This window comes from Bos indicus x Bos taurus, chromosome 17 (genome assembly GCF_003369695.1).
Source record: "Bos indicus x Bos taurus breed Angus x Brahman F1 hybrid chromosome 17, Bos_hybrid_MaternalHap_v2.0, whole genome shotgun sequence".
Lineage (NCBI taxonomy): Eukaryota > Metazoa > Chordata > Mammalia > Artiodactyla > Bovidae > Bos > Bos indicus x Bos taurus.
This window is the reverse complement of record NC_040092.1, coordinates 65,670,931-65,698,313: the sequence shown is the minus strand read 5'-3', so window position 1 is coordinate 65,698,313 and position 27,383 is coordinate 65,670,931. Positions and strand designations below refer to the sequence as shown.

General features: G+C 35.6%; 1 protein-coding gene across 5 annotated transcripts in view; it reads left to right on the top strand.

The window, feature by feature from the left end:
- The window catches only part of LRBA (LPS responsive beige-like anchor protein), a 756,962-nt gene that overhangs the window by 137,889 nt on the left and 591,690 nt on the right, over positions 1 to 27,383 (top strand). For all 5 annotated transcript variants that reach the window (XM_027513423.1, XM_027513426.1, XM_027513425.1 and 2 more), the window contains exons 18-22: positions 1,541 to 1,633; positions 3,975 to 4,083; positions 4,469 to 4,550; positions 7,648 to 7,771; positions 8,074 to 8,266. In XM_027513423.1, the coding sequence (XP_027369224.1) occupies positions 1,541 to 1,633; positions 3,975 to 4,083; positions 4,469 to 4,550; positions 7,648 to 7,771; positions 8,074 to 8,266 (601 nt within the window). The remainder of the gene's footprint in view (positions 1 to 1,540; positions 1,634 to 3,974; positions 4,084 to 4,468; positions 4,551 to 7,647; positions 7,772 to 8,073; positions 8,267 to 27,383) is intronic.

The following is a 27,383-nucleotide window of genomic DNA, read 5'->3' as shown; positions in this document are numbered from 1 at the left end:
TGTTTTGGCAGATGATGTCTTTCAAGGCATTGGCTTATTGCATGTAGGTTATAGAATTTGTGGGTGTAGAGTTCATAATATTCTTTTATATGGGCATGGCATCTGTAGTTATATCCCTCTTTTCATATGTGACATTAGTGAATTATGTCCTTTCTCTTTTTTTCTTAGCTTCCAAGGAAGCTTATTGATTTTATTGGTCTTTTTGAAGAATCAAGTTTTATTTTTATTGATTTTCTCCATTTTTTATTGATTCGTACTCCAGTGCTTATTGTTTTTCTTCTGCTTACTTTCAATTGAATTTTCTCATCCAGATGCCCTAGAGTAAAAGCTTAGGTTATTGATTTTAGATCTTTCTTCTTTTCTGTTAGAATGTATGTATTCAGTGCTGTAAATTTTCCTGTAAGTGCTGCTTTTGCAACATCCCACAAATTTTTATAAGTTGTGCTTTCATTTTCGTTTAGTTGAAAATGCTTTTAATTTTTTGAGATTTCTTCCTTAACCCACCTTTTATTTAGAAGTATTTTGGTGTTTTGCAGTTATCTATTATTGATTTCTAGTTTAATTTCATGTGGTTTTGGAGCCGGTGTTATGTAATCTCCAGTCTTTATATTTGTTGTTTATGTGTTTTTATGGTCCTGGATGTGGTCTATTTGGTGAATGTTCTGTGTGAGCTGAAGAAAAGTGTGTTTTTCTACTGTTGTACAAGCAAGTAGCACGTGTGTGTGTGGTCAGTTGTGTCCAGCTCCTGGCAACCGCATGAACTGGAGTCCTCCAGGCCCCTCCACGAACGTTTCCAGGCAGGAACATTGTAGTGGTTTGCTGTTTCCCTGCAGGTCATCTGTCACAGGGATCTAACCCGCGCCTCTCGCATCTCCTGAACTGGCAGTCGGGTTCTTTACCACCGGGTCACCTGGGTAGCCTGGAAGTAGTGCATAGATATCAGTGACATCCAGTTGTTTGATTCTATTTTTGAGATTAACTATGTGCTTACTGATTTTCTGCCTGCTGGGTCTGTCTTTTTCTGAGAAAGGGGTTTTGAAATCTCCCACTATGATAATGGATTAATTGTTTCTCCTTGCACTTCTGTAAGTTTTTGCCTTATGTACTTTTAGGCTCTGTAGCTAGGTACATGCATGTTAAGGACTGTTAGGTCATATTGGAGAATTGACCTATTTATCATGATACAATGTCCTTCTTTATCCCCGATAACTTTCCATACTTTGAAATCTGTCTGAAATTAATGTAGTTACTCTTATTTTTGATTAGTTATTAAGATGGTATATTTTTGTCCATTCAATTACTTATCTGTATATATTTTTATATTTAAAGTGGGTTTCTTGAAGAGAACATATAGTTGATAAGCAAATTTTTAAATGTTAGAAATGTATATTAAATTCAATCATACCTTACTTGAAGATAGGTTTATAATTGTGTGACTAAGGTTTATAATTGTGTGATTATATGAAAAAATATGCATATATAAGATATTTACTTTTGAAAGATACTCATAGTAATTTGTTTTAAATTTTAATTTATTCAGTGTTATCTATAAACTTCTGGCATCAACAAGTGAAGGAATCAGAGTACAGGCTCTCAAGGCAATGGGCTATTTTTTAAAACACCTGGCCCCAAAGTGAGTATGCATGAAATCTAAAATGGACTGTTGCATATTACATATCAGTTTTATAAATCTTTGGGATAGTATTTACGTGTCGTTCCTCTAGTCTGTTTTTTATTTATTTTTATTCATAAAATTCTATATAAGTTTAGTCCTCTTTCTACATATTAAAAATAAAGTAGGGAACAGGAGTATATTGTTTCTGTTTCTATTTTAATTTTTCTGCATTTTGTTCACTATGAGAATACATTTGTTTAAGTTGAATTCTAAGTAAATCTAGGTGAGGACTTCTTTCAGGGGGCTTGATCACCATTTGCTTCATCTGTAGTATATAGCTAGCAGAATTAACTTGGGTATTTGTCACATACTGTATTCTGTTATATATATAACTAAAAACTGAAACCTGCATGCTTCTTTTCTTAACTGAATGCAGACGTTCTTGTCCTACCTATTGTTCCTTATACCAGAATTGGTTTATTATAAAAATTAACAGTTTTGGTGGTAGAAAAGTATTGCTAACTTTGTAGTCTGTGTTGAATCCAGCTGGCTGACTGTACATAAGGTTACATTGGAACACAGCCACAATCATTTATTTGCTTATTATCTATGGCTGTTTATACAGCAGCAGTGTTGAGTTAGTGCTGCAGAGAGCATGGTACACAAAACTGTAAATATATACTATCCAGCCATTTGGAGAAAACATTTGACAAAGCCAGGGGTAGAATTAAGTTTGTAATCCTTCAGTTTCTTAGTTTCTGCTTGAAAGTTTAATTTTAGTGTGTTTATCTTCACAGTGTTCCTTTAAAAATTCTCTTGCATGTCTTCTACCTTTTCTTTCACATTGTTTTTCTACTTATTTGGCTTTAGATGATTATTCATGGTAGCTGCCAGTTAGTAAAAAATTGCTGTGAAGATTTGGCTTTAGATTATTATTCATGGTTCATTTCAGTTCAATTCAGTCTCTCAGTCGTGTCCGACTCTTTGCAACCCCATGGACTGAAGCACGCCAGGCCTCCGAGTCCATCGCCAACTCCCGGAGTTTACTCAAACTCATGTCGTTGAGTCAAGCTGTCATTTAACCATCTCATCGTCTGTCGTCCCCTTCTCCTCCTGCCTTCAATCTTTCCCAACATCAGGATCTTTTCTAATGACTCAGGTCTTCTCATCAGGTGGCCAAAGTATTGGAGTTTCAGCTTCAGCATCAGTCCTTCCAATGAATATTCAGGACTGATTTCCTTTAGGATGGACTGGTTGGATCTCCTTGCAGTCCAAGGGACTCTCAAGAGTCTTCTCCAACACCACAGTTCAAAAGCATCAATTCTTTGGTCTCATAGTCTCATGTATAGTTGGATCTATACATGACTCTCTGATCTATACATGACTACTGAAAAAACCATAGCTTTGACTAGACAGACCTTTGTTGGCAAAGTAATGTTCAGCATTCAAAAGACGAAGGGCATGGCATCCAGTCCCATCACTTCATGGCAATTAGATGGGGATACAGTGGAAACAGTGAGAGACTTTATTTTCTTTGGCTCCAAAATCACTGCAGATGGTGACTGCAGCCATGAAATTAAAAGACACTTGCTCCTTGGAAGAAAAGCTATGACCAATCTAGACAGCATATTAAAAAGCCGACAGAGGTTTGACTAGTCAGAGCTATGATATTTCCATTAGTCATGTATAGATATGAGAGTTGGACCATAAAGAAAAATGGATGCCAAAGAATTGATGCTTTTGTACTGTGGTGTTGGAGAAGACTCTTGAGAGTCCCTTGGACTGCAAGGAGATCCAACCAGTCCATCCTAAAGGAAATCAGTCCCGAGTGTTCATTGGAAGGACTGATGCTGAAGCTGATACTCCAATACTTTGGCCACCTGATGCGAAGAACTGACTCATTGGAAAAGACCCTGATGTTGGGAAAGATTGAGGGCAGGAGGAGAAGGGGACAACAGAGGATGAGATGGTTGGATGGTATCACTAACTCGATGGACACGAGTTTGAGCAAGCTCTGGGAGTTGGTGATGGACAGGTAAGCCTGGCGTGCTGCAATCCATGGGGTTGCAATGAGTCAGACATGAGTGAGGGGCTGAATCAAACTATGAAGATTTTGGTGATGATTTTTGCTGTGCTGTGGCATAACCAGTCGTATTTTTTTAAACTTTAGTTGTTCCCATATTGTAGTTTGTATTTCTGTACTTAAAAGATTTTGTGGCCTTGTAAGTTCTAGGTTGAAGGAAATTGGGGGCATTATTGAGCTGGAATTTGTTACTTTTGTGAAAAACATTTTTATGTCTCCTTCATCAAGTAAATAGTAAAACTTTGCATTTGATTTTTTTTTTCTGTGTAATTGCAGAAGAAAAGCTGAAGTTATGCTTGGACATGGGTTGTTTTCATTGTTAGCTGAAAGACTCATGCTTCAGACAAATTTCATCACAATGACAACGTATAACGTCTTATTTGAGGTAGGAATGCAGTGAGCATTTAATCTTAACTAATTTTTAGCGAAAAATACCTATATAATTGAGTTGACTAATGTGTAGATGAAATAAAAGCATTTAGGTTTGATGTATGATTTTGAAACTAGTTATTTAAAGACACACTGCTAAAAAAAAAATAAAAAAAAATAAAGACACACTGCTATATCTTAATCTGTTAGTCTGTGAGTTATTAAACAGTGTGGACATCTCTGTTTAAGTATTTTCTCCATTGTATTGACTATTTGATGTCTCATTTTATAATTACTTTAAAATAGGGTTATAATGTTGATTAGTGTTGTACTTAAAGTTCATTAATAGTAATAGTGATATAGTGATTATGCTAATCCAATCTGGTCTTTCATTTCTGTAGATTCTCATAGAACAGATATGCACTCAAGTGATACATAAACAACATCCAGATCCTGATTCTTCAGTAAAGATACAGAATCCTCGTATGTATTTAATATACTTTGTTTTTGATATTTGGTTTTTTTTTTTCAAGATTTATTGTTACATAGCTGACATACAAGGTTGTGTAATTTCAAGGTGTACAGTGTAATGAGTTGATACACGTTGTGAGATGATTACCACAGTAATGTTAGTGAGCACACCATGGCTCTACGTGGTTTTAATTTTTTGTGTTACACGTGGTGAATACCCTTAGCACTTTCAAACGCATAAAGCAGTATTGTTATCTGTTGTCTCCAGGTTAAAGATTACATCCACGGAACTTATTCACCTTGTAACTGGAAGCTTCTAGTTTTTGAGCGCCTTCACCCATTTCTCCCGTTCCCTTCCTTTTAACTTGTTTTTTATAAGTACATCTTGTTACCAAATGGAAAGGCACTGAAGAACCTAAAGTTGATATTGTTGGAAACACATTGTTTAGATAACATTTCATTATAGACATTAATATAATAGTAGTTTTGTTTGTGTTTGATGTTGACTATAATTTCAAATTTACCTTAGGTCATGGGGAAATGTTTATATACAGATTTTCAAGAATTATATGCATAAGATATATGTTCAGATTTTTGGTAAAGTTTTGACTGTACTATTTAGGTGATGACAGGCTAAGTTACATGGACCATGCAGGTGGCTTTCTTTTTAAATTCCTGTCAAGTTAAGAATACGAAGTGTGGAATTGAAAAATATCTGTCTTCTTAATTGTTTAAGAACTTAGTCTTGGTTAATAATCTTTTCTTTTGATATTTAGAATTCTTAAGGACTTATAAAATGTGTACATTTCTCATCTTGCTTTTTAAGATTAGTGATATTAAAACAACTGGTTTGTGGAATTTATAAATTAAATTACTTTTTGTGTGATGAGTTGTGTTCATGTTTGTGATACTGTTTCAGTACTAATTTTAAAAACACATGTCATGTGTGTGTTTAATTTTTCTTAGCCTCCAAATAATTGTGATATCATTATTTTATAGAGTAAAAAAGGAAAAAATACCTCGATTATATTGTTGTTGTTCATTTGCTCAGTCATGTCCAACTCTTTGCAACCCATGGACTGCACATGCCACCTTTCCTGTCCTTCACTATCTGCTGGAGCTTGCTCAGACTCATGTCCATCCAGTCGGTGATGCCATCCAACCATCTCATCCTCTGTCATCCCCTTCTCCTCCTGGCTTCAGTCTTCCCCAGCATCACGGTCTTTTCTAATGAGCCGACCCTTCACATTAGGTGGCCAAAGTGTTGGAGTTTCAGCTTCAGTATCAGTCCTGCCAGTGACTTTTCAGGCTTGATTTCTTTTAGGTTGTATTAATCTGATCTGCTTGCTGTCCAGGGGATTCTCAAGAGTGTTTTACAGCACCGAAGTTTGAAAGCATCTGATCTTCAGCACTCGCCTTCTTTATGGTCTAGCTCTCTTATCTATACATGACTACTGGAAAAACCATAGCTTTGACTATAAGGACATTTGTTGGCAAAGTGGTGGTGTCTTTGTTTTTTTAAAATGGTATCTAGGTTGGTCATAGCTTTTCTTCCAAGGAGCAAGCGTCTTTTAATTTCATGGCTGCAGTCACCATCCACAGTGATTTTGGAGCCCAAGAAAATAAAGTCTGTCACTGTTTCTTTTTTGTCCTTATCTTTTTGCTTTGAAGTGATGGAATTGGATGCCATAATCTTTGTTTTTGAATGTTTAGTTTTATTTTATTTTTAAACTTTACAATATTGTATTGGTTTTGCCATATATCAACATGTTTAGTTTTAAACCAGCTTTTTCACTCTCCTCTTTTACTTTCATCAAGAGATTCTTTAGTTCCTCTTCTGCCACAGTGGTGGTATCATCTGTATATCTAAGATTATTGATATTTCTTTAGGCAATCTTGATTCTAGCTTGTGCTTCATCCAGCCTTGGTAATATATATAATATAAAATATATTTTATGTAGTTATGGGAAAGATGACTTATTGAAGTAAGAACTTTAAATATATTGTCTGTGTAATATATTAGCAGAAAAGATAATCTGTACACTGTGGTATTTAAAAAATGGTATGTCTGCTTTTCAGTATTAACAGCTAAGTGATTTTGGGGTACATTAATTTATCCAAATGGGTAAATAATAGTATCTATACAATCCGGATGATAATAGTATCTAGTTATCATTTTGTGAGGATTATATGTATTAATATCTGTATTTTCTAAAAAAGTGTCTCACAGTAGTATATCCTCAAAGTTAGTGGATATTATTGTCATGGTAATCATTGTTCAGGTAGACTTCGTCATTAGAAGAATTCAAAAATTGTCATTAAGTTTATGATAAAATATCTTTTATTTGATATTTTGAACTTTTTGCTTTAGAAACACCAAAAATCTTGGCCAATTGCAGGTTTAGAATTCCTCAATTTTTATTTGTGTAAAACTTTGGGATATTATTATTTGATCATTCTACTTTGATTTTTATATATTTTAAGCATTCCTTTTCTTAAAATTTATAGTACAAATTTAGTCAATATTTAAGAGTATTATAGGAACAGTTTTATTTATTTAGGGTTTTTAGTAGGTTTTAATTTAGTTTTCATATTTTTGTGTCTAATTTTACTTTTAGAATTATGGAAGAAAATCTTGATAGCTTCTAAAATTCACAATGATAAAGGATAAAGTATGTGCCTATTATACATATTGTTGAAGAAGCTGAGAATTCTTTTTTCTGAGATTTTGATTTTATATATATGTTTTGAGTATTTAAAAAAATTTTAAATATGTATATTTTAAGATCAACTTTATTATCTGGCAGAGATTATGGAGAGGTGTCAGCAGTCATTTAATTCATTTATAATTTAATTTGATTTACTACAAAGTTTTAAAATTTAAGTATTCTGTCTAATGATGAAAATAAAAAATTCCTTTCTTGTTTATATATGATTTCTAGTGAATGTTTTGACAGTCTTGTCCACAGATAATTTTTTTATAATACAGAAAAGGATATTTTAGGTAGACATTTATGTCAGGGAAATAAAATTGAAATATACTGATGATCTTGCATCATGAATTTTTTGTAACGTTGTGGTTTTTACTAATTTATGAATTGTCTTACAGAGATACTAAAAGTAATTGCAACGCTACTTCGAAATTCTGTGCAGTGCCCAGAGAGCATGGAAGTTCGCAGAGCATTTCTTTCTGACATGATTAAACTTTTTAATAACAGTAGAGAGAATAGAAGGTAAGCAGGATCAGTTACCTTTTATTTGCAGTGTTCAAGTCTAGCTTTGAATAAGCCTATATTTTCTAGGACAAATTGCTTTAAATACTATGAAATGAACTTTCTGTATGCTTTTTCATTAAAGTAGTACAAGTAATATACCATACAGTTACTTGAACTTTCAATACCTCATTGTTTTTAATTGTTTTGTATACATAATAAAGCTGGTTGTTTTGTTCATTTTGTTTTAAAGTTTTACGTTTTTAGAATTCTTTCAGTTGATTTACTTTTTAAATAATTCAGTGTCCTCTTAATATTTTCAGGAGTTTGCTACAGTGTTCTGTGTGGCAAGAGTGGATGCTTTCTCTCTGCTATTTTAATCCTAAGAATTCAGATGAACAAAAGATAACAGAAATGGTATATGCCATATTCCGAATCCTACTTTACCATGCAATCAAATATGAGTGGGGTGGCTGGCGTGTGTGGGTAGACACTTTATCAATCACACATTCAAAGGTAGGTTTTTTTAAATGACAGTATATTTTAGAATTTTAAATGTTTGTAATTTTGATTCTCTAACAAAATTTTATATACTTAAAATGAAGTCAAAAAGGCAGATTACACTTTGGAAGTGTAGTGAACAACTGAAACAAGGAATAACTAATAAGAAAGATAGACTATTTCTAAGTTCCTCAGAATAGTTTTTTTTTTTTTTTTTTAATGTCATTGTTATGTGTGCTTAGTAAGGTGAAACCTTGTAACACAGCCTAGGAATTTGTATTTTCTTTTTTAAATTTTTATTATAATTTTTTTTTACTTTATAATATTGTATTGGTCTAGCCATACATCAGCATGAATCTGCCACGGGTGTACACGTGTTCCCAATCCTGAACCCCCCTCCCACCTCCCTCCCCATTCCATTTTCAAGTAGCCATTTTCAAGATACAGTTTTCCGAATTTTACAGGACTTTAAACCTTTTTGAACACAAGGTGGCGCACAATATTCAAAGATGAGAATTACTTTAGAAATATAAGGTGGTTGAGTAAACAAAAAGCTCTGGCTAATTTTGCTTTTGCTCATATGTTATATTCTGTTAAAAAATTTGTTTGAAAATCTACTAGTCTTTTTTAAAATAAAAACACCTTAATCCAGTGTTACTCATTTATATATAGCTTTTGTTTAAAAATATCAATGAAATGTCCTAGATATATAAAAAGTTAGAAGGAGTAAGGTACCTACCATGTTTATGAAAGTGGGTTCTCCATCCCAGTTGCTTTGTCTACCATTTTCAGCCCCTCTTCTCTCCCCCTCACCTGAATTTGGGGCTTTCATTATTTCTGTGTCTTATGTGTATTTTTAATTCCACACACGCATACCACACTGGATAATTTTATTTTTCATATGTGTACTTAATATAGATAATGGTATTGTATGAAATACATTTTTTGATAACTTGCTATTTTTACTTATCACTGTTTGAGATCCATTCTTGTTGACCAGGGTCGTCGTGTCCTTTTTCTCAGTTGTGTATACTCCATGGTATAACTTCATCTGCTTATCATTTTGATGAGAACTTTTGATATATTTTGTATGCATGAGAAAGTTTCTTTCTAGAATTGGAATTGCTAATTTGTAAGATGCAGATGTGGAACATTACAAGATTTACAATTCTTTTCCAAAGTAGTGTATCAGTTTATATTCTTGCCAGTGATGTATAAATACTCATGTCTTCATATCACCTTGTCACTTGTTATGGCTGGAGTTTAAAAAAATTCCAAATATGATGAATTATAAATGCTGTGTTTCCCTAATTTTAATTTGCACTTTTTTTGTTTTGTGGAAGTTCTTCATATATTCTTGGTCTTAATCCTTTGCGACCTATATTATTTATGAATGTCTTCTGTCAATTTGTTGCTTTTCTTGTTATGTTTGGAGTTTTATGTTTGTGCTTCTGAGGAAATTTTAAATTTCAAATAATATTCAGTTAAATATTCAAATGAAAATTCAGTTAAATTTATTAGCTTTTATTATGCTTTATATATCTTATTTAGGAACTATATATATATATCCAGAAGTAATATAATTAGCAAATATTAATATTATAAATTGACTAGAAGGATAAAGAAAAGAAGTGATAAATTTAGTATATCTTTATTTTTAATTAAAAAGATCGTTTTTGTGTGTGTAGTGACTTTAATAATTATCTGTTTACATTTGGCTGCATCGGGTCTTAGTCGCTGCATGCAGGATCTCCTGTGTGGTGCAGGGACTCTTGCGTGGGCTTAGTTGCTCTGCGGCTTGTGGGATCTTGTTCCCTAATCAGGGATTGAACCTGCATCCCCTGTACTGCAAGGCGGATTCTTTACCATTGGACCACCAGGGAAGTCCCTGGTATATCTTTAAATGTTTTATTTTATTGACTATCATAGTTACTGCTCTGGAATATTTTGCCCATCTATTGGAATATGGGCTTCTCTCATACCTCAGTCGGTAAAGAATCTGCCTGCAATGCTGGAGACCCGGGTTCAGTTCCTGGGTTGGGAAGGTCCCCTGGAGAAGGAAATGGCAACCCACTCCAGTATTCTTGCCTGGAGAATCCCTTGGAGAGAGGAGCCTGGCAGGCTACAGTCCATGGGGTCTCAAAGAGTTGGGCATGACTTAGCGTCCAAACCACATTGGAATATGTTGTCATTTCTTAAATATATGTTCTTGAGTGTTTGTATAACTTCAGCTATTTGAAGTACTTAGAAGTTATTATTAATTCTGTTTCCTCCCTCTTAAATGAAAGATGTGTTGCTATAGTAAGGATTTACAAAAGTATCTTAGAATCTTGTGAATAATCCAGTGCTAAATGAGGCAGAGATGTGATTTTCAAAAATGGCTTTGTTTTAGTCTCTGCATTTTTAAGCTAATCAGTTTAGTGAAAGTCAGTCTTCAAAGAATTGTGGCCTAAGGGCCAAATCTGGCCTGACCTGTTTCTGTCAATAAATTTTTATTGAAACACAGCCATTTGCATTTATTTATGTATTTTGTATGACTGCTTCCATGCTACAAGTATTGAGTATTTGTGACAGAGACTTTTTTTGCCCCCATGCCTAAAATATTTGTTATTTGGCACTTTACAGAAACGCTTTGCCACCTCTTCTCTGAGTTATTTCAGTTTGTGCTGGTACCCCGCTATTCTGATGTCTGTTTTAGTGACCTATCGCAGTCTGGTCTGATTTTCTCCTAGTAGTGTTTTGCCCTTTACTACTTCATGAGAAAAATAGGGTTAAGTTTAGATCTCACCTAATTTGGATTGGATTTCAAATATATCTGGGAGAATTCTCATTTAGAAAAGTGTGCTGTGAATTAGATTTTAATAATTTTATGCCTATTCCCTGTTAATTCAGCACTTTTGTATATACTTTAGTTTGTCATGTCCTTAGGAAGAATGGCTAAAGGAATGTAATCTTTAGAGCAGTAATTCTTGAAGTACTATCTGAAGACCTTGGGAGCCCAGGAGACCATTTCAGGGAGTGGAGGGGTCCACCTTTTCTAGCTACATATCTAGTTAGAAGTGGATTTTTCTTCATGTACTGCAGTCAAAACAATATAATGCAACAGACTGAATACAAAAGCAGATATTAGAGTGTAGGTATCTTCTATTATGCCAGAATGAAAGAGGTTTGCAAAAATAATAGCAAATGAAATTTGTGAAATAATAGCACTCTTCTCATTATTATTATTGCTTTGAAAAATGCCATCTATATTAATATTAATATTTTCAAAAGAAATCAATATTTGTAAAATTTCTTAGCTCTAATTTCTAATGTGGTAATTAGTAATAGGGGCTTCCCTCATGGCTTACCTGGTAAAGAATCTGCCTGCAATGTGGGAGATCTGGGTTTGATCCCTGGTTTGGAAAGTTCCCCTGGAGAAGGGAAAGGCTACCCACTCCAGCTTTGTGGCCTGGAGAATTCCATGGACTGGAGAATTCCTGGAGAATTTAGTCTGTGGGGGTCACAAAGAGTTAGACACAACTGAAGACATGCCCCATATAAATAAATACTTTGGATCCTTAGACCAAAATGCTTGAGAAGTGCCAAATCATTGACTGTTTAGGGCCTAGTCTCTTAATTATTTTCTATCCACAAAACAAAAGGGGTGGAATAGAAGATATCTCCGACACCTTAGCTTTTGAGTGTTTATAGTTAAATATTTATGTCCAGTCACCAGTCTATTTGTGTGAGTAATGAAGATAACATGGACTTTGCAGATAGGCTGGTCCTGGGTTTGAATTCTGATTTATAGTAATTTATAGTTTGTAAACTCAGGAAAGTTTCTAAAATTTCTTAACCACCAGTGTTAGTCTAGAAATGGTAAAAGTGGTAATTAATGTGTTTATCTGACTTTAGGAGTTAATGAGTGAAATCACAGCATATGAAATTAAATGACTGTTTTCCTTTGTTATAGGTCTATCATTCCTCCTGTTAATCCTTTTGTGCTGACTCTTAATGCTAGCTTATTAGTTATGCCCTTATCACTTCATATTTGATATAAATACACATTTTTAAAAATTTTCTTTTCAAATGAGTTAATTACATCCAAAATAATTTGTGTGGCATATATGCTATGAAGTGTTATAAAGGAAGAATTGTGACTACCCGACTTAAAAACATGTTGCATGGTTCAACCTGTCCAACCCCCACCTGTCCTCATTTCCTTCTTGAAAAGTTAAAAAAAATGTATTCCTAAATAACATAACCTCTTATATTGCCTATTTTTATATTTTATGAAAGTGACATTGTACTGTGTGAACTCTTCTGTTACTTATTTTTCTCATCAAACCTTTTGTTTCTAAGAATCTTTTTTATTCTTAATAAATACATAAATTTTAAAAAAGAATCAATCAGAGTCATTAGCGTGGGAGAGAGTTGATTGAAGCCAGGGATGGGCAATCCTTGGGCCAAATCTTGCTCATTGGGTGCTTTTGTAAATAAAGTTTGATTGGAACATACAGAAAAATCTTTTTTATTCTTACATATAGCTTTCTTTCATTCATTTTCACTGCTGTGAATAAGTCAGGTGCTCAAAGGCAAAGGCTTTAATAGAGGTGTCATTTTCAAGCTTCATGTAACTGTTGTTCACAGTAACAAGTCTATTGGGATGAGTTATATGTGTTTACATACATGTGCGCACATGTCCACCTATTCCCCCACGCCTGAAACAGAGCTTGATGCTATGAGACAGTGTTCACTCTTACTAAATGTTGGTATGGAGTGATAAACTCTTATATTTAAAGTTTTTGATGATGGAAATTCCTTAGTTGTCCTGGAGTTAGGACTCTCTGCTTTCATTGCTGGTCGTGAAATCCCTGTTCAATCCCTGGTCTGAGAACTAAGATCCTGAAAGCCGTGCGGTGGAACCCCTCCTCCGCACCCCCCTCCCCACCCGCCAGGCAAAAATGCTGATGACGCCTCAATAAATTGATTCCATGATCCACCCAAAGCTCTGCTCTAGGACTTATTAGTAGGAATAGAGTTGCTTTATCTTCTAACTTTTGATGCTGTCATAAGTAATATTCTATCTTCTAACTTTTGATGCTGTTAGATTTCTTATTTTTGCAGGGTTTTGTCTTTTCCCTGCTTTGAAATTTTTCTCTTTCTTAATAACTTGTAGTAATTTATACATGTCTGAGTTACTTCTCCTGTGGATAGTTCTAATGGTCAGTGGCCTGAGATGTTTGTTATTTTCCTCTAGGTTTATTGTTCTCAAAATAACTTGTTTAAAAATAATGTTATTCCCCTCCATCAGCACTGTCCTAATCTTCTTAGAAAAGCAGATGATTTCTACCTAATTTTTTACTATTTCCCATGAAAAAAGCATTTCCTACCTCATCTTACTCTGTTCACTTGAGAAAAATATCTACTCTGACTGTACCGGTTCTACTCACTTTAAAATATATCAAGCTTTCTTAGGTCTCCATTTTTGTTTACTTGTGGCATGAACTTTGTGCTCCTTTGTACTTAACCAAATCCTTTATATGTTTAAGGATGTAAAGCTAGGTAAAAAAATTAGAGATACCAAGGGAACATTTCATGCAAAGATGGGCACAATAAAGGACAGAAATGGTATGGACCTAACAGAAACAGAAGACATTAAGAAGAAGTGATAAGAATACACAGAAGAACTGTACAAAAAAGATCTTTATGAGCCAGATAATCACAATGGTGTGATCACTCACCTAGAGCCAGACATCCTGGAATGCGAAGTCAAATGGGCCTCAGGAAGCATCACTAGGAACAAAGCTAGTTGAGGTGATGGAATTCCAGCTGAGATATTTCAAATCCTAAAAGATGATGCTGTGAAAGTGCTGCACTCAATATGCCAGCAAATTTGGAAAACTCCCTAGTGGCCACGGAACTGGAAAAGGTCAGTTTTCATTCCAATCCAAAAGAAAGGCAATGCCAAAGAATGCTCAAACTACTGCACAATTGCACTCATATCACATGCTAGTAAAGTAATGCTCAAAATTCTTCAAGCTAGACTTCAGCAGTACATGAATTGAGAACTTCCATATGTTCAAGCTGGATTTAGAAAAAGCAGAGGAACCAGAGATCAAATTGCCAACATCCACTGGATCATCGAAAAAGCAAGAGAGTTCCAGAAAAACATCTGCTTCATTGACTACGCTAAAGCCTTTGACTGTGTGGATCACAGCAAACTGTGGAAAATTCTTCAAGAGATAGGAATACCAGACTACGTTACCTGCCTCCTGAGAAACCTGTATGCAGGGCAAGAAACTACAGTTAGAACCAGACTTGGAACAACAGACTGGTTCCAAATTGGGAAAGGAGTACATCACAACTGTATATTGTCACCCTGCTTGTTTAGTTTAATATGCAGAGTACATCGTGCAAAATACTGGACTGGATGAAGCACAAGCTGGACTCAAGATTGCAGGGAAAAGTATCAATAACCTCAGATATGCAGATGACACCACCCTAATAGCAGAATGCGAAGAGGAACTAAAGAGCCTCTTTATGAAAGTGAAAGAGGAGAGTGAAAAAACTGGCTTGAAATTCAGCATTCAATAAATGAAGATCATGGCATCCGGTCCCATTACTTCAATGCAAATTGATGGGATAACAGTGGAAACAGTGACAGACTTTATTTTCTTGGGTTCCAAAATGACTGCAGATGGTGATTGCAGCCATGAAATTAAAAGACGCTTCTTGGAAGAAAAGATTTGATGATCTAGATAGCATATTAAAAAGCAGAGATATTACTTTGTCAACAAAGTAATCTAGTAATCAAAGTAGTCTAGTCAAGGCTATGCTTTTTCCAGTGGTCATGTATGGATGTGAGAGTTGTACCATAAAGAAAGCTGAGCATGAAGAATTGATGCTTTTGAACTGTGGTGTTGAAGACTCTTGAGAGTCCCTCGGACTGCAAAGGGGTCAAACCAGTCAATCCTAAAGGAAAGCAGTCATGTATATTCATTGCAAGGATGATGCTGAAACTCCAGTAGTTTGGCCATCTGATGGGAAGGGCTGGCTTATTAAAAAAGACCCTGATGCTGGGAAAGATTGAAGGCAGGAGGAGGAGGGGATGACAGGATGAGATGGTTGGAGGGCATCTCTGACTTGATGGACATGAGTTTGAGCAAGCTCGTGGAGTTGGTGATGGACAGGGAAGCCTGGGGTGCTGCAGTTCATGTGGTCGCAAAGAGTCGGACATGACTGAGCAACTGAGCTGAAATGAACTGAAATCACTATTATGATAATTTTTTGTACTCCTCAGCCATGCTGCTGTGTGTGAATTCACAGCACTTAATTTTCTCTTCGTATCTTAAGTCTCTCTTTCCTTTCGTCCTCCCAGTGCTTCCCATCCCTCTTGTTTTTCCTCTCTTCTCTTCTCCCCTCTCCCCACTCCCCCTAGTTCTTCCTTCTTCTCTCCCTTCTCACTCCCTCTTCCCCTCCGTCCCCAGTCTCCATGTAGTCACCCTGCACACCCTGCATCAGCGTGGACTGCAGGCTCCTCGTGCGGTCTGTGTTGCCCTCCATCAGGCTCAGCTTGCTCGCTCCCTCTTTGCTTGTGTCTTTTTTTCTTTTACCACCGTCTCCTGTTTCTCCTATCCCTCTTTTTCTCTGTTCTTCCCTCCAGTGTTCCTCTAGACATTCTGTACCATGTGCCTTCTCCCTCCCCCCAACCTCCTCCTCTCTGTCTCTGTTTGTTTTGTCTCTGCTCCCCCTCTTCTCCCTTGTCTTTCAGTCAGCCCTTCCCTGGGCTCTGTTACTCGTCTTCAGTCACTGCATCTGGGTCTTACTCCAGGTGGCACCTTCTTTTTTTCCCCTTTCTGCCTTTATCTTTCTTCTTTTGTTCTTTCCACTCCCCACCTTTGTTTTTCGTGTTTTTTAGTTGAGTACCTGCAGGTAGAAGAGATCTTATCCTGAAAGAAGTTCCTTTCCAATATGGGAGGTTATACATGCACTGAAAGAGCAAGGCAGGAAGGAGTCAGTGTCACAGAAAAGACACTCAGATTGAAATGAGCGGGGCTTTGAGCCGTGTGTAGTTCGGATGTCCTTGGACCACCACCTTGTGCTGTGCTGTGCTTGGTCCCTCAGTCATATCCAGCTCTTCACGACCCTGTGTACTGCAGGCTGCTGGCCTCCTCTGTCCAGTTAATTCTCCAGGCAAGGATACCGGAGTGGGCTGCCATTTCCTTCTCTGGGGATCTCCCTGACTAGGGATCAAACCTCGATCTTCTGCATTGCAGGTAGATTCTTTACCTTCTGAGCCAGCAGGGAATCCTGACTACAACCTTGAAGAGTGATAAATAACATTTGGGTGGGTAGAGATAGGGGTGATGAGAATCACCGGTGGAGGAATTGGCATAAGCAAAAATACCGAGGTGATTTCCCTGAGGGAAAAGCATGGGAATTGTTTGCTCTGCTGAGACTGTGTAACGTACATGAAGAAGAGCAGTAATGAGTCAGATAGGAAACGTAGACTGGCATTTAATCATGTATGATCCTGTAATAGCCCTCATGTTGTATTGTTGGTTAATAGTGGCTGTTAATTGAAAGCCCGCATCAGCAGGGATGAAAGGTTTTATACTCTTCCTGTCTCCCTAACTGAGCATAGTGCTGAGAACTTGGCAGCTTGTGCTGAATAAGAAGGAGGAAACGCACCACCACTGTGTGTGTGAGTCGCCTGATCCAGTCCAACCCTTTGTGACCCCCTGGACTGTAGCCCGCCAGGCTCCCCCGTCCATGGGATTCTCCAGGCATGAATACTGGAGTGGGTTGCCATTCCTTCTCCCAGGGATCTTCCTGACCCAGGGATCGAACCTAAGTCGTCCTGCATTGCAGGCAGATTCTATACCAACTGAGCCACCCGGGAAGCTGAGCCATTGATTACATCATCGTGTGGCATCATGCCGCCCCGTGTGTACCTTGGCACCTCAGTCTTTTCTTATCAGTGACCCAGGAAATAGCCATAGCCACTGACTTTAAAGCAGTACCTACAAACACACAGTATGTTTTAGGGATCGTCTCGTTAGAGTAACTTGGGATGTGCATCTTACTACCGTTTCCGGGACCCCCCCTCAGAATCTCAGTCAGAATCTTGTGGGATGTTTCTAGAAATCCGTATTTAAAATAAGCCCTTCTTATGTACTTAAAATTTTTAGGGCCCCTCAAACTGTACAAGGAATTAGTTTTACTTACTTCAATATTCTCTCCTTCTCTCTTTTAAACTAAGATGTTAATATAATATACTCTCTAGAAAGTATCATGAAGACAGACTAATTCTATGTAAATTAAATATAGACCCCAGTTAAGACCCCTTAATACATTCTTTTTATCATAAAGGAAAATATATTTTTTATTTCTTGGAGCATATTTTAAGACATAGAAAATGTTAAAAGAAGAAGTATAAGCTACTTTTCTTATGTAGTGTCTGAATCAGTGTTTTTTAGACTCAAATTTATACACAAACCCAAAGCAGACTTTGTTTTCTGTGTGTATTAAATATGTATATTTAATTAGTTCATATTTTTCTTTACTCCAGTGACTTATGGCTTTAAATAGATTGTAAAACCTTTGCAAAGAAAATAGTGACATTCTAGGAAGGTCTTTTTTGCCTACTTTGAGTCAAGAATCAGTCTTGGACTAAAGTTTCAGAATTACAGTTATAAAATGGAAAAAATCCTGATTATTTCAGAGTAGTTTTATCTGAGTAAAACTGCACCTGACCCTTTTTGCTGTGGAAGTGTACTTCAGAAGATATGTGCTAAAGCTTTACTTTTTGAGGCTGAAAAGAAAAATTTAAAGTTACAAGTTGCTTCTTGTAGTTTTTCACCTTTAATGTTTCATAAATGTCTTTCAGTTTTATTTCTTTGTATGATTTTTTTTCATTTATGAAAAAGCTTTTCTCTTTAGTAAGTCTGATGTAAAGTGATTTATTTGAATGTAGCTATGTTAATGTGTTTGGAATCATAAATCCTGGTATCTATTTTTAAAGTAAAATGGAAAGCTTATACTCTAACGCTCTTCAAATCAATATTTAATAAAGTTTAGGACAGAGCTGAAGTGATTCAGTAAGTAGGTGAACAATTTGTAGCATGCTGATAAAAATTCTGTTGAAATTATTGGAATCAAAAATTTTTCTTTGAAGATATTAGTTGTAAAGGTTTATAAATATTTTTGTGCATATAATACTGAAGTGATGCATATTTTTTCCTTTTTACAGCCATTTAAAATCTCTGTTACACAAATTTATAACTTGGTTCTTCATAAAGAACTGGTGTGTAAAAAACTAATGTTGCGGACTTGTATAGCTTTTGCAGTTACATCAGGATACATGTAGCTGCTATAAAAAGCCAAAGAAACTCAATTGCAATTTTATTGTCCAGTTTGATAGATATCCTGCCACCTCTGTAGCAGGGAAGCTGTTTGTCACTGTGTCCCTCCCCTCTAACAGCTGAACTACGTTTTAGAAGCAGTAATAGGCTCTCCTGGTGTCTTTGGAGTATGTTGGTTACCTTGGTCTCAGGTTTCAAGTGTGTATCAGTAACTTTTGTAATTTTATTATTTTTTTGTATTTTCTAGGTTTTTATTATTTATCTTCCTTTTTTTATGCTTCAAATTGAAAATTATCTTGAGTAATTAATTACTGTTTGCACTTGGTATGCCAAAATGCTTCTACTCTTTAGTTGAAATCTAGATTAAGGTCTTAATATATTCTGAATTATGAAATGGCTTAAACATAAATGTCAATTGTTTTATAAAAGAAGAATATATAACAGTTTAGGTTGGGTAAAAAGCAAGTGGAAATCACTTTTGTTAAAATTCTCTAAGTGGTTTCTTAAAAGTATATTTAAAAGTTACAAGATATGAACTGGCACATATAAATATACATATGTTTGTATGTGTGAGATTATGGTGGCTATATAATAAAATTAAGAATTACAAGGCGTTCCCAGGCCGTTCAGTGGTTAGGGCTTTATGCTTCCACTGCAGGAGACACAGATTTGATCCCTGGTCGGGAAACGAAGATCTCACATGCTGCATGGCTTGCCAAAAAACCCCCCCAAAAATTGCGTATTCTTTTATGATTTCAAGAGTTACAAAATTTTCATATTTCATGATTGTATGCATTTATATTTAATTGCTAAAGTATTTGTTGGCTTTAAGTTTTTTTGAACAGATACTAGTTTTTTTTTGTTTTTTTTTTGCAATTTTAAATTAATATGTGCTCATTGTTGGGAATGTGCAACCTAGTACAAAATATAAACACAAAATCCTGAAATTACCTGTTATCCCGTCACCTGCATATGGGTTAAGTGCAAGATTTTCTAGTCTTCTGTTCTTTACATAAATAACACACACACATATATAATTATTCTCTTGTAAAAATATCATATTTATATTTTGCAGCATTATTTCAATTAGTGATGTACTTCTTACATGAATTTTAGTGCCTGCATATTATCAGGTGTATGTATATTGCATCATATTATGGAGAAGTAAAGTTAAGAGCAAAAGCTGTAGCTCTGATATAAAGTCTGAATACTATCAGACCACTTGAAATTCTAGGAAGGAGTGATTGAGTAAATGATTCAAGTTTACTTGTCATGTTCTGGCCTTCTCCAGATTTTATTTGGAAAAACTGGTGGAGGTGATTTTTAAAAATCTGTTGAGTTGTATTATAGTGTACTGCACTGTGGTTTAATTTTCCTTTGTCTTTGAGCAGTGATGAGTCTGCTCCTACATATATATATATATATACACACACATACACACACACACACACACATATATATATATATATATATATATGTCTTATTTTGTAGGATGAATTCCTAAAATGCCAGAAGGAGTTTGCATGTTTTAAAAAGATATTGCTAAGTTGCTATGTAAAAAATTGTGTATCGATTTGTATTCTAACTTTACCTGGGAGTGCTTGTCTAGACTGTTCTTAAGAAAATAAAATTGGTCAAGATGAATTTTTAAAATTTAACTTTATTTACTTTTAATTGGAGGATAATGGCTTTATAATACTGTGTTGGTTCTGCTATATATTTGCACGAATCAGCCGTTAGTAAATTATTGTGATATTATTTTATGTCACTGTGCTTCCTGTCTTCATGCATCTAAAATGAGGGTTATACTACCTGTCTGTTTAGGGTTGCTTTGAAGATTGTCTCAATATTTGCCAGATGCTTAAATCAGTAAATAAGAAGCATCCTGTGTATCTCAACTATTATGCAAGTATTTTAAACCATATATGGTATTGCACACTAAAATGAGCTTAATTTAGTATTTATTACGTGTATGTTTTCAGGCATGGTGTGGAATGGGGAACAATTATTGATTAGATGAAAATTTTCATACTTTAAGGCAGTTGAAGGGAAGAAAATTTCTTTAAGTAAATTTCTTTTAAATTAATTAAAGAATGTTAGATGTTAAGTTAATTAAGAATGTTTTCCGTGTGTTAGTATGATATTTATAGAGATTAAGAGGATACTGATTGTTTGGAAAGTTTCTCTTTAAATTGCATCCTCACTTGGTGTTAATAAGAAAGTGTTGTTCAAAAGTCATTTTATGAAAGAGTGAGGCTTCTTTTTATGTTTACTAGTATTGCTTACTTAAGATGGTGAACTTTAGACCAAAAGTTGCAATTTTTATGTAACATCTGAATATTAGACCAATTAAAATTCTAGGAAGAAATAACTGAGTGAATTAATTTGCTTTTCATATTATGGGTTTCTCAAAAACTCTGTTCAGAAAAATTGGTGGAAATAATTTTTTTTAAATATATTGAAATTAATTTAAAATATACACAGACATGCACACATACATGTAGTTGAAAAGATCCAGAGTCAGTAATAGTTAAAGCAGTAAAATCAGATTTTATTCAGGAACTCTTGTAATAGGGAGAAAAATCCTGAGTATAGAGCTCAGCTCAACTCTGAATACAAGGAGAAGTCTCGGTTTTATAGCTAAGGAGCAGAGTAGAAGGGAGGAAGGTCTTCAGTGAATGGAAAATAAAGAAGAGGAGCCATCTGGGTGGCCAGATTCTAGTTAACCAGACTTTAACAGGACTCTTGCTGAAGGCAGGCCAGGCTGATTAGATACCATCCATGAACAGTGGGAAGTGAGGAACTGCTCAAATGTCTGGCAAGGACAGAGGGCCTAGTTGAGACAGGGGTTCAGAGGAACCTTAATAAAGTTTGGTTAAGGAGAGAGTCTTTGTCAGTACAAACAAAAATACAGTTGTACTGCTTTTAAATTTGTTGTTTCTGCTTCCTTGGCAGTTTTTATATAGGTATGTTCAATTTTTTGTTATTTATTCTTTTGGTTTTTTTGTAGTGGGCTTATTTTAAGCTTTCTGTGAACAGAATAGTAAGATTTACAAGTCAATTCCATTTGAAAATAATTTTTTAATTTGTCTGTGTAAAACACACAGTTGCCTTTTAAAACAGTGAATACATAAAGCTTACCCTTACGTGTATGATAAAATTTTCCTTCTTTCTCATGATTCACAAAGCCTTTGTAGTTCAATACCTCCTTACGGTTGATATACTTACTTACTATTTTTATTGCTCATCACTCCCAGAAATGCTTTAATCTTGTTGCTTTACCAGATAACTCAGTATCTTGAATTTTCTTTCACCATCTTTCTTACACATCATTTCGTACACACATCTTCTTAAATTTCTTCTGCACGATGTCTCCCCTTGCTCTTAATCTTGCTCTTCTCTTTCTTGCAAATAAGTAATCATTAATGAGGGCCAAACTTCAATGTCAGCCCCTTCTTGTTACCTCCAGGTGTTTCTAGGCACAGTTGTGTGTTTTCCGTATACTGCCAGTAGTATCTAAATTTTACTTTGAATTACTTGAAATTTTTAAAGCATTCCCAGAGGGCACACAGAAGGCATGAACAAATAGAAAAATGTAATTCCTAGAATAGGAAGATTCAACATCATAAAGTTATAATAGCTTTTCTTTAGGTTTTAAAGAAATTTCTTTAGGTTGTTTTATAAAGCTAATGAAATCCCAAGGAAATGCCAATTAACCATTTTTCTTTTGGAGGGGAAAAAACAGAGGAAGGTAATTATTAAGGAACAGTAAAACAAAATAAACAAGTAAAAATATCCAGGAAGATTCTGTAAAAAGAGCAACTAGAAGGAACTAAGTCTACTGAGGACTAAGTTACATGACTAGGTGTCAGTAATTTAAAAGATGCATTATTGACACATGAAGAGATGGGCTGACCAGGGGATTAGAAGAGAAAGTCCAGAAATAAACAAAATTACATATAAGTATTTAGTATATTGTACAGGATATGTCTCAAATCACCAGGCAAAATTTTAAACTATCCATGAATAATGTTGGGACAATAGAGGAAAAAAGTTGGAATATGATGAAATTTAACGTATGGATCAATTAAATGGACAGTGATGCAGATGGAGGGAGGAAGCATAAAAGTACAGAAGAAAAGACATAATTCTTCTGTAAACTTTTGTGTAAGAATTTTCTCAGTATGACTTAGATCTAGAACCATTAAAGAAAAAAGACTAATTTTTTTTAACTACATTAAAACATGCAAAATGCTTTGTGACCAAAAAACAAATAATACCATAGGCAAAGTCAGAAAGGCAGACGACAAATTGAGAAAACTATTTAGGACCAGATCAAAGATAGCATTCCTTTTATATAAACTTCTCCTAGAAATAGAGAGGGAACAACAGCCTAATAGGAAGATGGACAAAAGACATGATCAAACAACCCATGGAAAACTGAGTAAAAAGTACTTTAGATTTATGAAAAGATTCTGAACCTATTCATTGTAAGGGACTGCAAAGTAAGAGAGTTCACCAGGGTATATTAAGTGACAAAAGAAAGTGTGAAACAGGGTGTGTAGTGGATATTAGTGAGTAAAACAGGTGGGCAAGTGAGCATTTGTATTTGTCTATATATGCACAAAAGTACTCTGGAAAGATACATAAGAAATTAATAACTGATTGCCTGACTTTTGGGGAATTGTGCAGGTGAGGACCAGTGGTGGGAGGGAGATTTCTAGGCTGTCTACTCTTTTATATTGGAATCATGTGAATTTTAGAGGAGAAATTCTTCCTTGACTCTCTTAAGATTCCTGACTGGACCTGAAAATTAACAGAGATTATCAAGAGAAAAGCATATGAGTTTATTTAATATATTTTACACCAAGTGGGTGTTTTCATGAGGAGGTGAAGACCCAAAGAAACAGTGAAGTCTGAGCGTTTTTATATTAGATTTGACGAAGGGTGGAAAATCTTGGATAAACATGGGAGGGCAAAGTGTATAAGGACAGTGCACTGTGGGAAAACGGTCAGGGACTGTGCATTCGGATTCTTCTCGGCATCCCTCTGTTGTTGAGATGAGGGTGCGCTTTTTCCTTTGGGTTTTACCTACCTCTCACATAAGAAGCTTCAGGGACAAGGGAGTGATTGAGAGTCCTTATAACCTGCTTCAGGGGAGGATGAAGAGGGCAGCATCTTTCTTATACACACTGTTTCTGAAATTCCTTCATCTTAAAAAATAGTGTGCCGGTGTTCCATATTTTGGGATAGTGTGTTGTGAATTCCATTAAAATATACTACCTACTTAAAAAAAGTTTTGAGTGTATTACACGGTGAGTATATAGTGCTTATTACATACGTGACTTGTTTTCCTCACAGAATTGTTTCTCTTTGTTATTGAACATATAATGTTTTGGTAACTAATTCTTTTAGGTGGTTTTCTTAGAATGGGTTAGGCTTTATGCTTGATATCCCTCTAATCAGGTTGTTATTAGGGTAGCATTTAAACTCTTAGGTTTGACCAGAATATTTAGATTTTTAACCAGGATATTTTGCATAAAATAGATCAGTAAATATGTATAAACTTATCAGATCAGATCAGTCGCTCAGTCGTGTCCGACTTTTTGCGACCCCATGAATCGCAGCACGCCAGGCCTCCCTGTCCAACACCAACTCCCGGAGTTCACTGAGACTCACGTCCATCGAGTCAGTGATGCCATCCAGCCATCTCATCCTCTGTCGTCCCCTTCTCCTCCTGCCCCCAATCTCTCCCAGCATCAGAGTCTTTTCCAATGAGTCAACTCTTCGCATGAGGTGGCCAAAGTACTGGAGTTTCAGCTTTAGCATCATTCCTTCCCAAGAAATCCCAGGGCTGATCTCCTTCAGAATGGATTGGTTGGATCTCCTTGCAGTCCAAGGGAATCTCAAGAGTCTTCTCCAACATCACAGTTCAAAAGCATCAATTCTTTGGCGCTCAGCCTTCTTCACAGTCCAACTGTCACATCCATACATGACCACAGGAAAAACCAAAGCCTTGACTAGATGGACCTTTGTTGGCAAAGTAATGTCTCTGCTTTTCAATATGCTATCTAGGTTGGTCATAACTTTCCTTCCAAGGAGTAAGCATCTTTTAATTTCATGGCTGCAGTCACCATCTGCAGTGATTCTGGAGCCCAGAAAAATAAAGTGTGACACTGTTTCCACTGTTTCCCCATCTATATCCCATGAAGTGATGGGACCAGATGCCATGATCTTCGTTTTCTGAATGTTGAGCTTTAAGCCAACTTTTTCACTCTCCACTTTCACTTTCATCAAGAGGCTTTTTAGTTCCTCTTCACTTTCTGCCATGAGGGTGGTGTCATCTGCATATCTGAGGTTATTGATAATTCTCCCGGCAATCTTGATTCCAGCTTGTGTTTCTTTCATCCAGCGTTTCTCATGATGTACTCTGCATATAAGTTAAATAAACAGGGTGACAATATACAGCCTTGACGTACTCCTTTTCCTATTTGGAACCAGTCTGTTGTTCCATGTCCAGTTCTAACTGTTGCTTCTTGACCTGCATACAGATTTCTCAAGAGGCAGGTCAGATGGTCTGGTATTCCCATCTCTTTCAGAATTTTCCACAGTTTATTGTGATCCACACAGTCAAAGGCTTTGGCATAGTCAATAAAGCAGAAATAGATGTTTTTCTGGAACTCTCTTGCTTTTTCCGTGATCCAGCAGATGTTGGCAATTTGATGTCTGATTCCTCTGCCTTTTCTAAAACCAGCTTGAACACGGTTCACATATTGCTGAAGCCTGGCTTGGAGAATTTTGAGCATTACTTTACTAGCGTGTGAGATGAGTGCAATTGTGCAGTAGTTTGAGCATTCTTTGGCATTGCCTTTCTTTGGGATTGGAATGAAAACGGACCTTTTCCAGTCCTGTGGCCACTGCTGAGTTTTCCAAATTTGCTGGCATATTGAATGCAGCACTTTCACAGCGTCATCTTTCAGGATTTGGAATAGCTCAACTGGAATTCCATCACCTCCACTGGCTTTGTTCGTAGTGATGCTTTCTAAGGCCCACTTGACTTCACATTCCAGGATGTCTGGCTCTAGGTCAGTGATCACACCATCGTGATTATCTTGGTCATGAAGATCTTTTTTGTACAGTTCTTCTGTGTATCTTGCCACCTCTGCTTAATATCTTCTGCTTCTGTTAGGTCCATACCATTTCTGTCCTTTATCGAGCCCATCTTTGCATGAAATGTTCCTTTGGTATCTCTGATTTTCTTGAAGAGATCTCTAGTCTTCCCCATTCTGTTGTTTTCCTCTATTTCTTTGCATTGATCACTGAAGCAGGCTTTCTTATGTCTTCTTGCTATAAGTTTATAAATACTTAAAATTTGCTTATAATTATTATGTCTTAATGCCATTATTGTTGTAAGCTGTTGCATCAGAGTCTCTATAAAAGATTTCCTGTTGTGTGGTTATGATTATTTTGAGCTATGCTTCCTAATATCCCATATGGGAAGATTCAGCTGTTTTTGAAGAAAAATGTGTCTTATTTATCAGCTATGGAAAGGTTGGTAACTTAAGAAGTTAACATATCATATACAGCTGTTATTCCAAAGGAAAATAACATCCAATAAAAAGGATGAATTTGCTTACAAAAGGAAAGCTAATTCCTAAACATTGTTAATGTTTAAAACAACCTAAATTTTATAGGTAAAATTTTTTAATACATAGGTTAGTAATGCTGATCTCTTAATATATTGCATTCATCTTTTATCTCCTAATTAGTAAATTTGAGTGTCTATTAAGTTGAAAGTAATGGCTAAAGAAACATTATAGTTATTAGCTCATGAGTATATTTCAGAGAAGAAGAGTCGGACATAACTGAGCGACTTCCCTTTCACATTTCACTTTCATGCGTTGGAGAAGGAAATGGCAACCCACTCCACTGTTTTTGCCTGGATCCCAGGGACAGGGGAGCCTGGTGGGCTGCTGTGTGTGGGGTCACACAGATTTGGACATGACTGAAGCGACTTAGCAGCAGCAGCATGAGTGTCTTTAACTAGTAGCTTACAGTAGTGATTTCCAAACATGGCAAACAGCTATAGATTAGCTATCAAATGATTGGGAAGATTAATGACTAGTCTTTTAGTGAAGTAATTTAGAACAATATCTGGTAATTAATTAGGAATTATCAGTCACAAATACTTTTAGGAAAACAGTATCAAAAAAGATAACAACAGTGATAATTACTCAGTTGCCATTTAGGTTTTCAACTACTGGAGTAAATTAAAAGGTTTAAAAATCAACTTCAAAAATTTAAAATGCGTTTCTAATATTCATATTTGCAATAAAAAAGAATAAACAAATTGCTTTGCTTAGGGAAGATAAAGCACTGTTTTAGAACAGATTTGACTACAAATCTGTTTATCACAAAAGAAAATACATTCCTGTGGCACATTAAGTATACCTTTATGAAACTGTACTTTGTGTTCAATTGCAATGTGTATTATAGGAACCATCTCCTTGTGCTTGAAAATTTAATACTAAATGTTATTTGTTAACCTATCTTTTCAAATGGCCAGTTCAAAGTTTCTGTCCTCAGCATGAATACAGTTAGAATGTGAGAAAGAACTACATTACAGAGACATACGTATTGTGTTTTACCTTTAGAATGAACAGAATCTTAGCAAGTGATTGAAAGACAGTCATGGGAAGTTGTAACTTAAGTGAATACTGTTCAGAGCAACATGAAAAGTCTCTCTTTAAGAGAGAGTTTGTGATAGCAAAAATACGTATCTT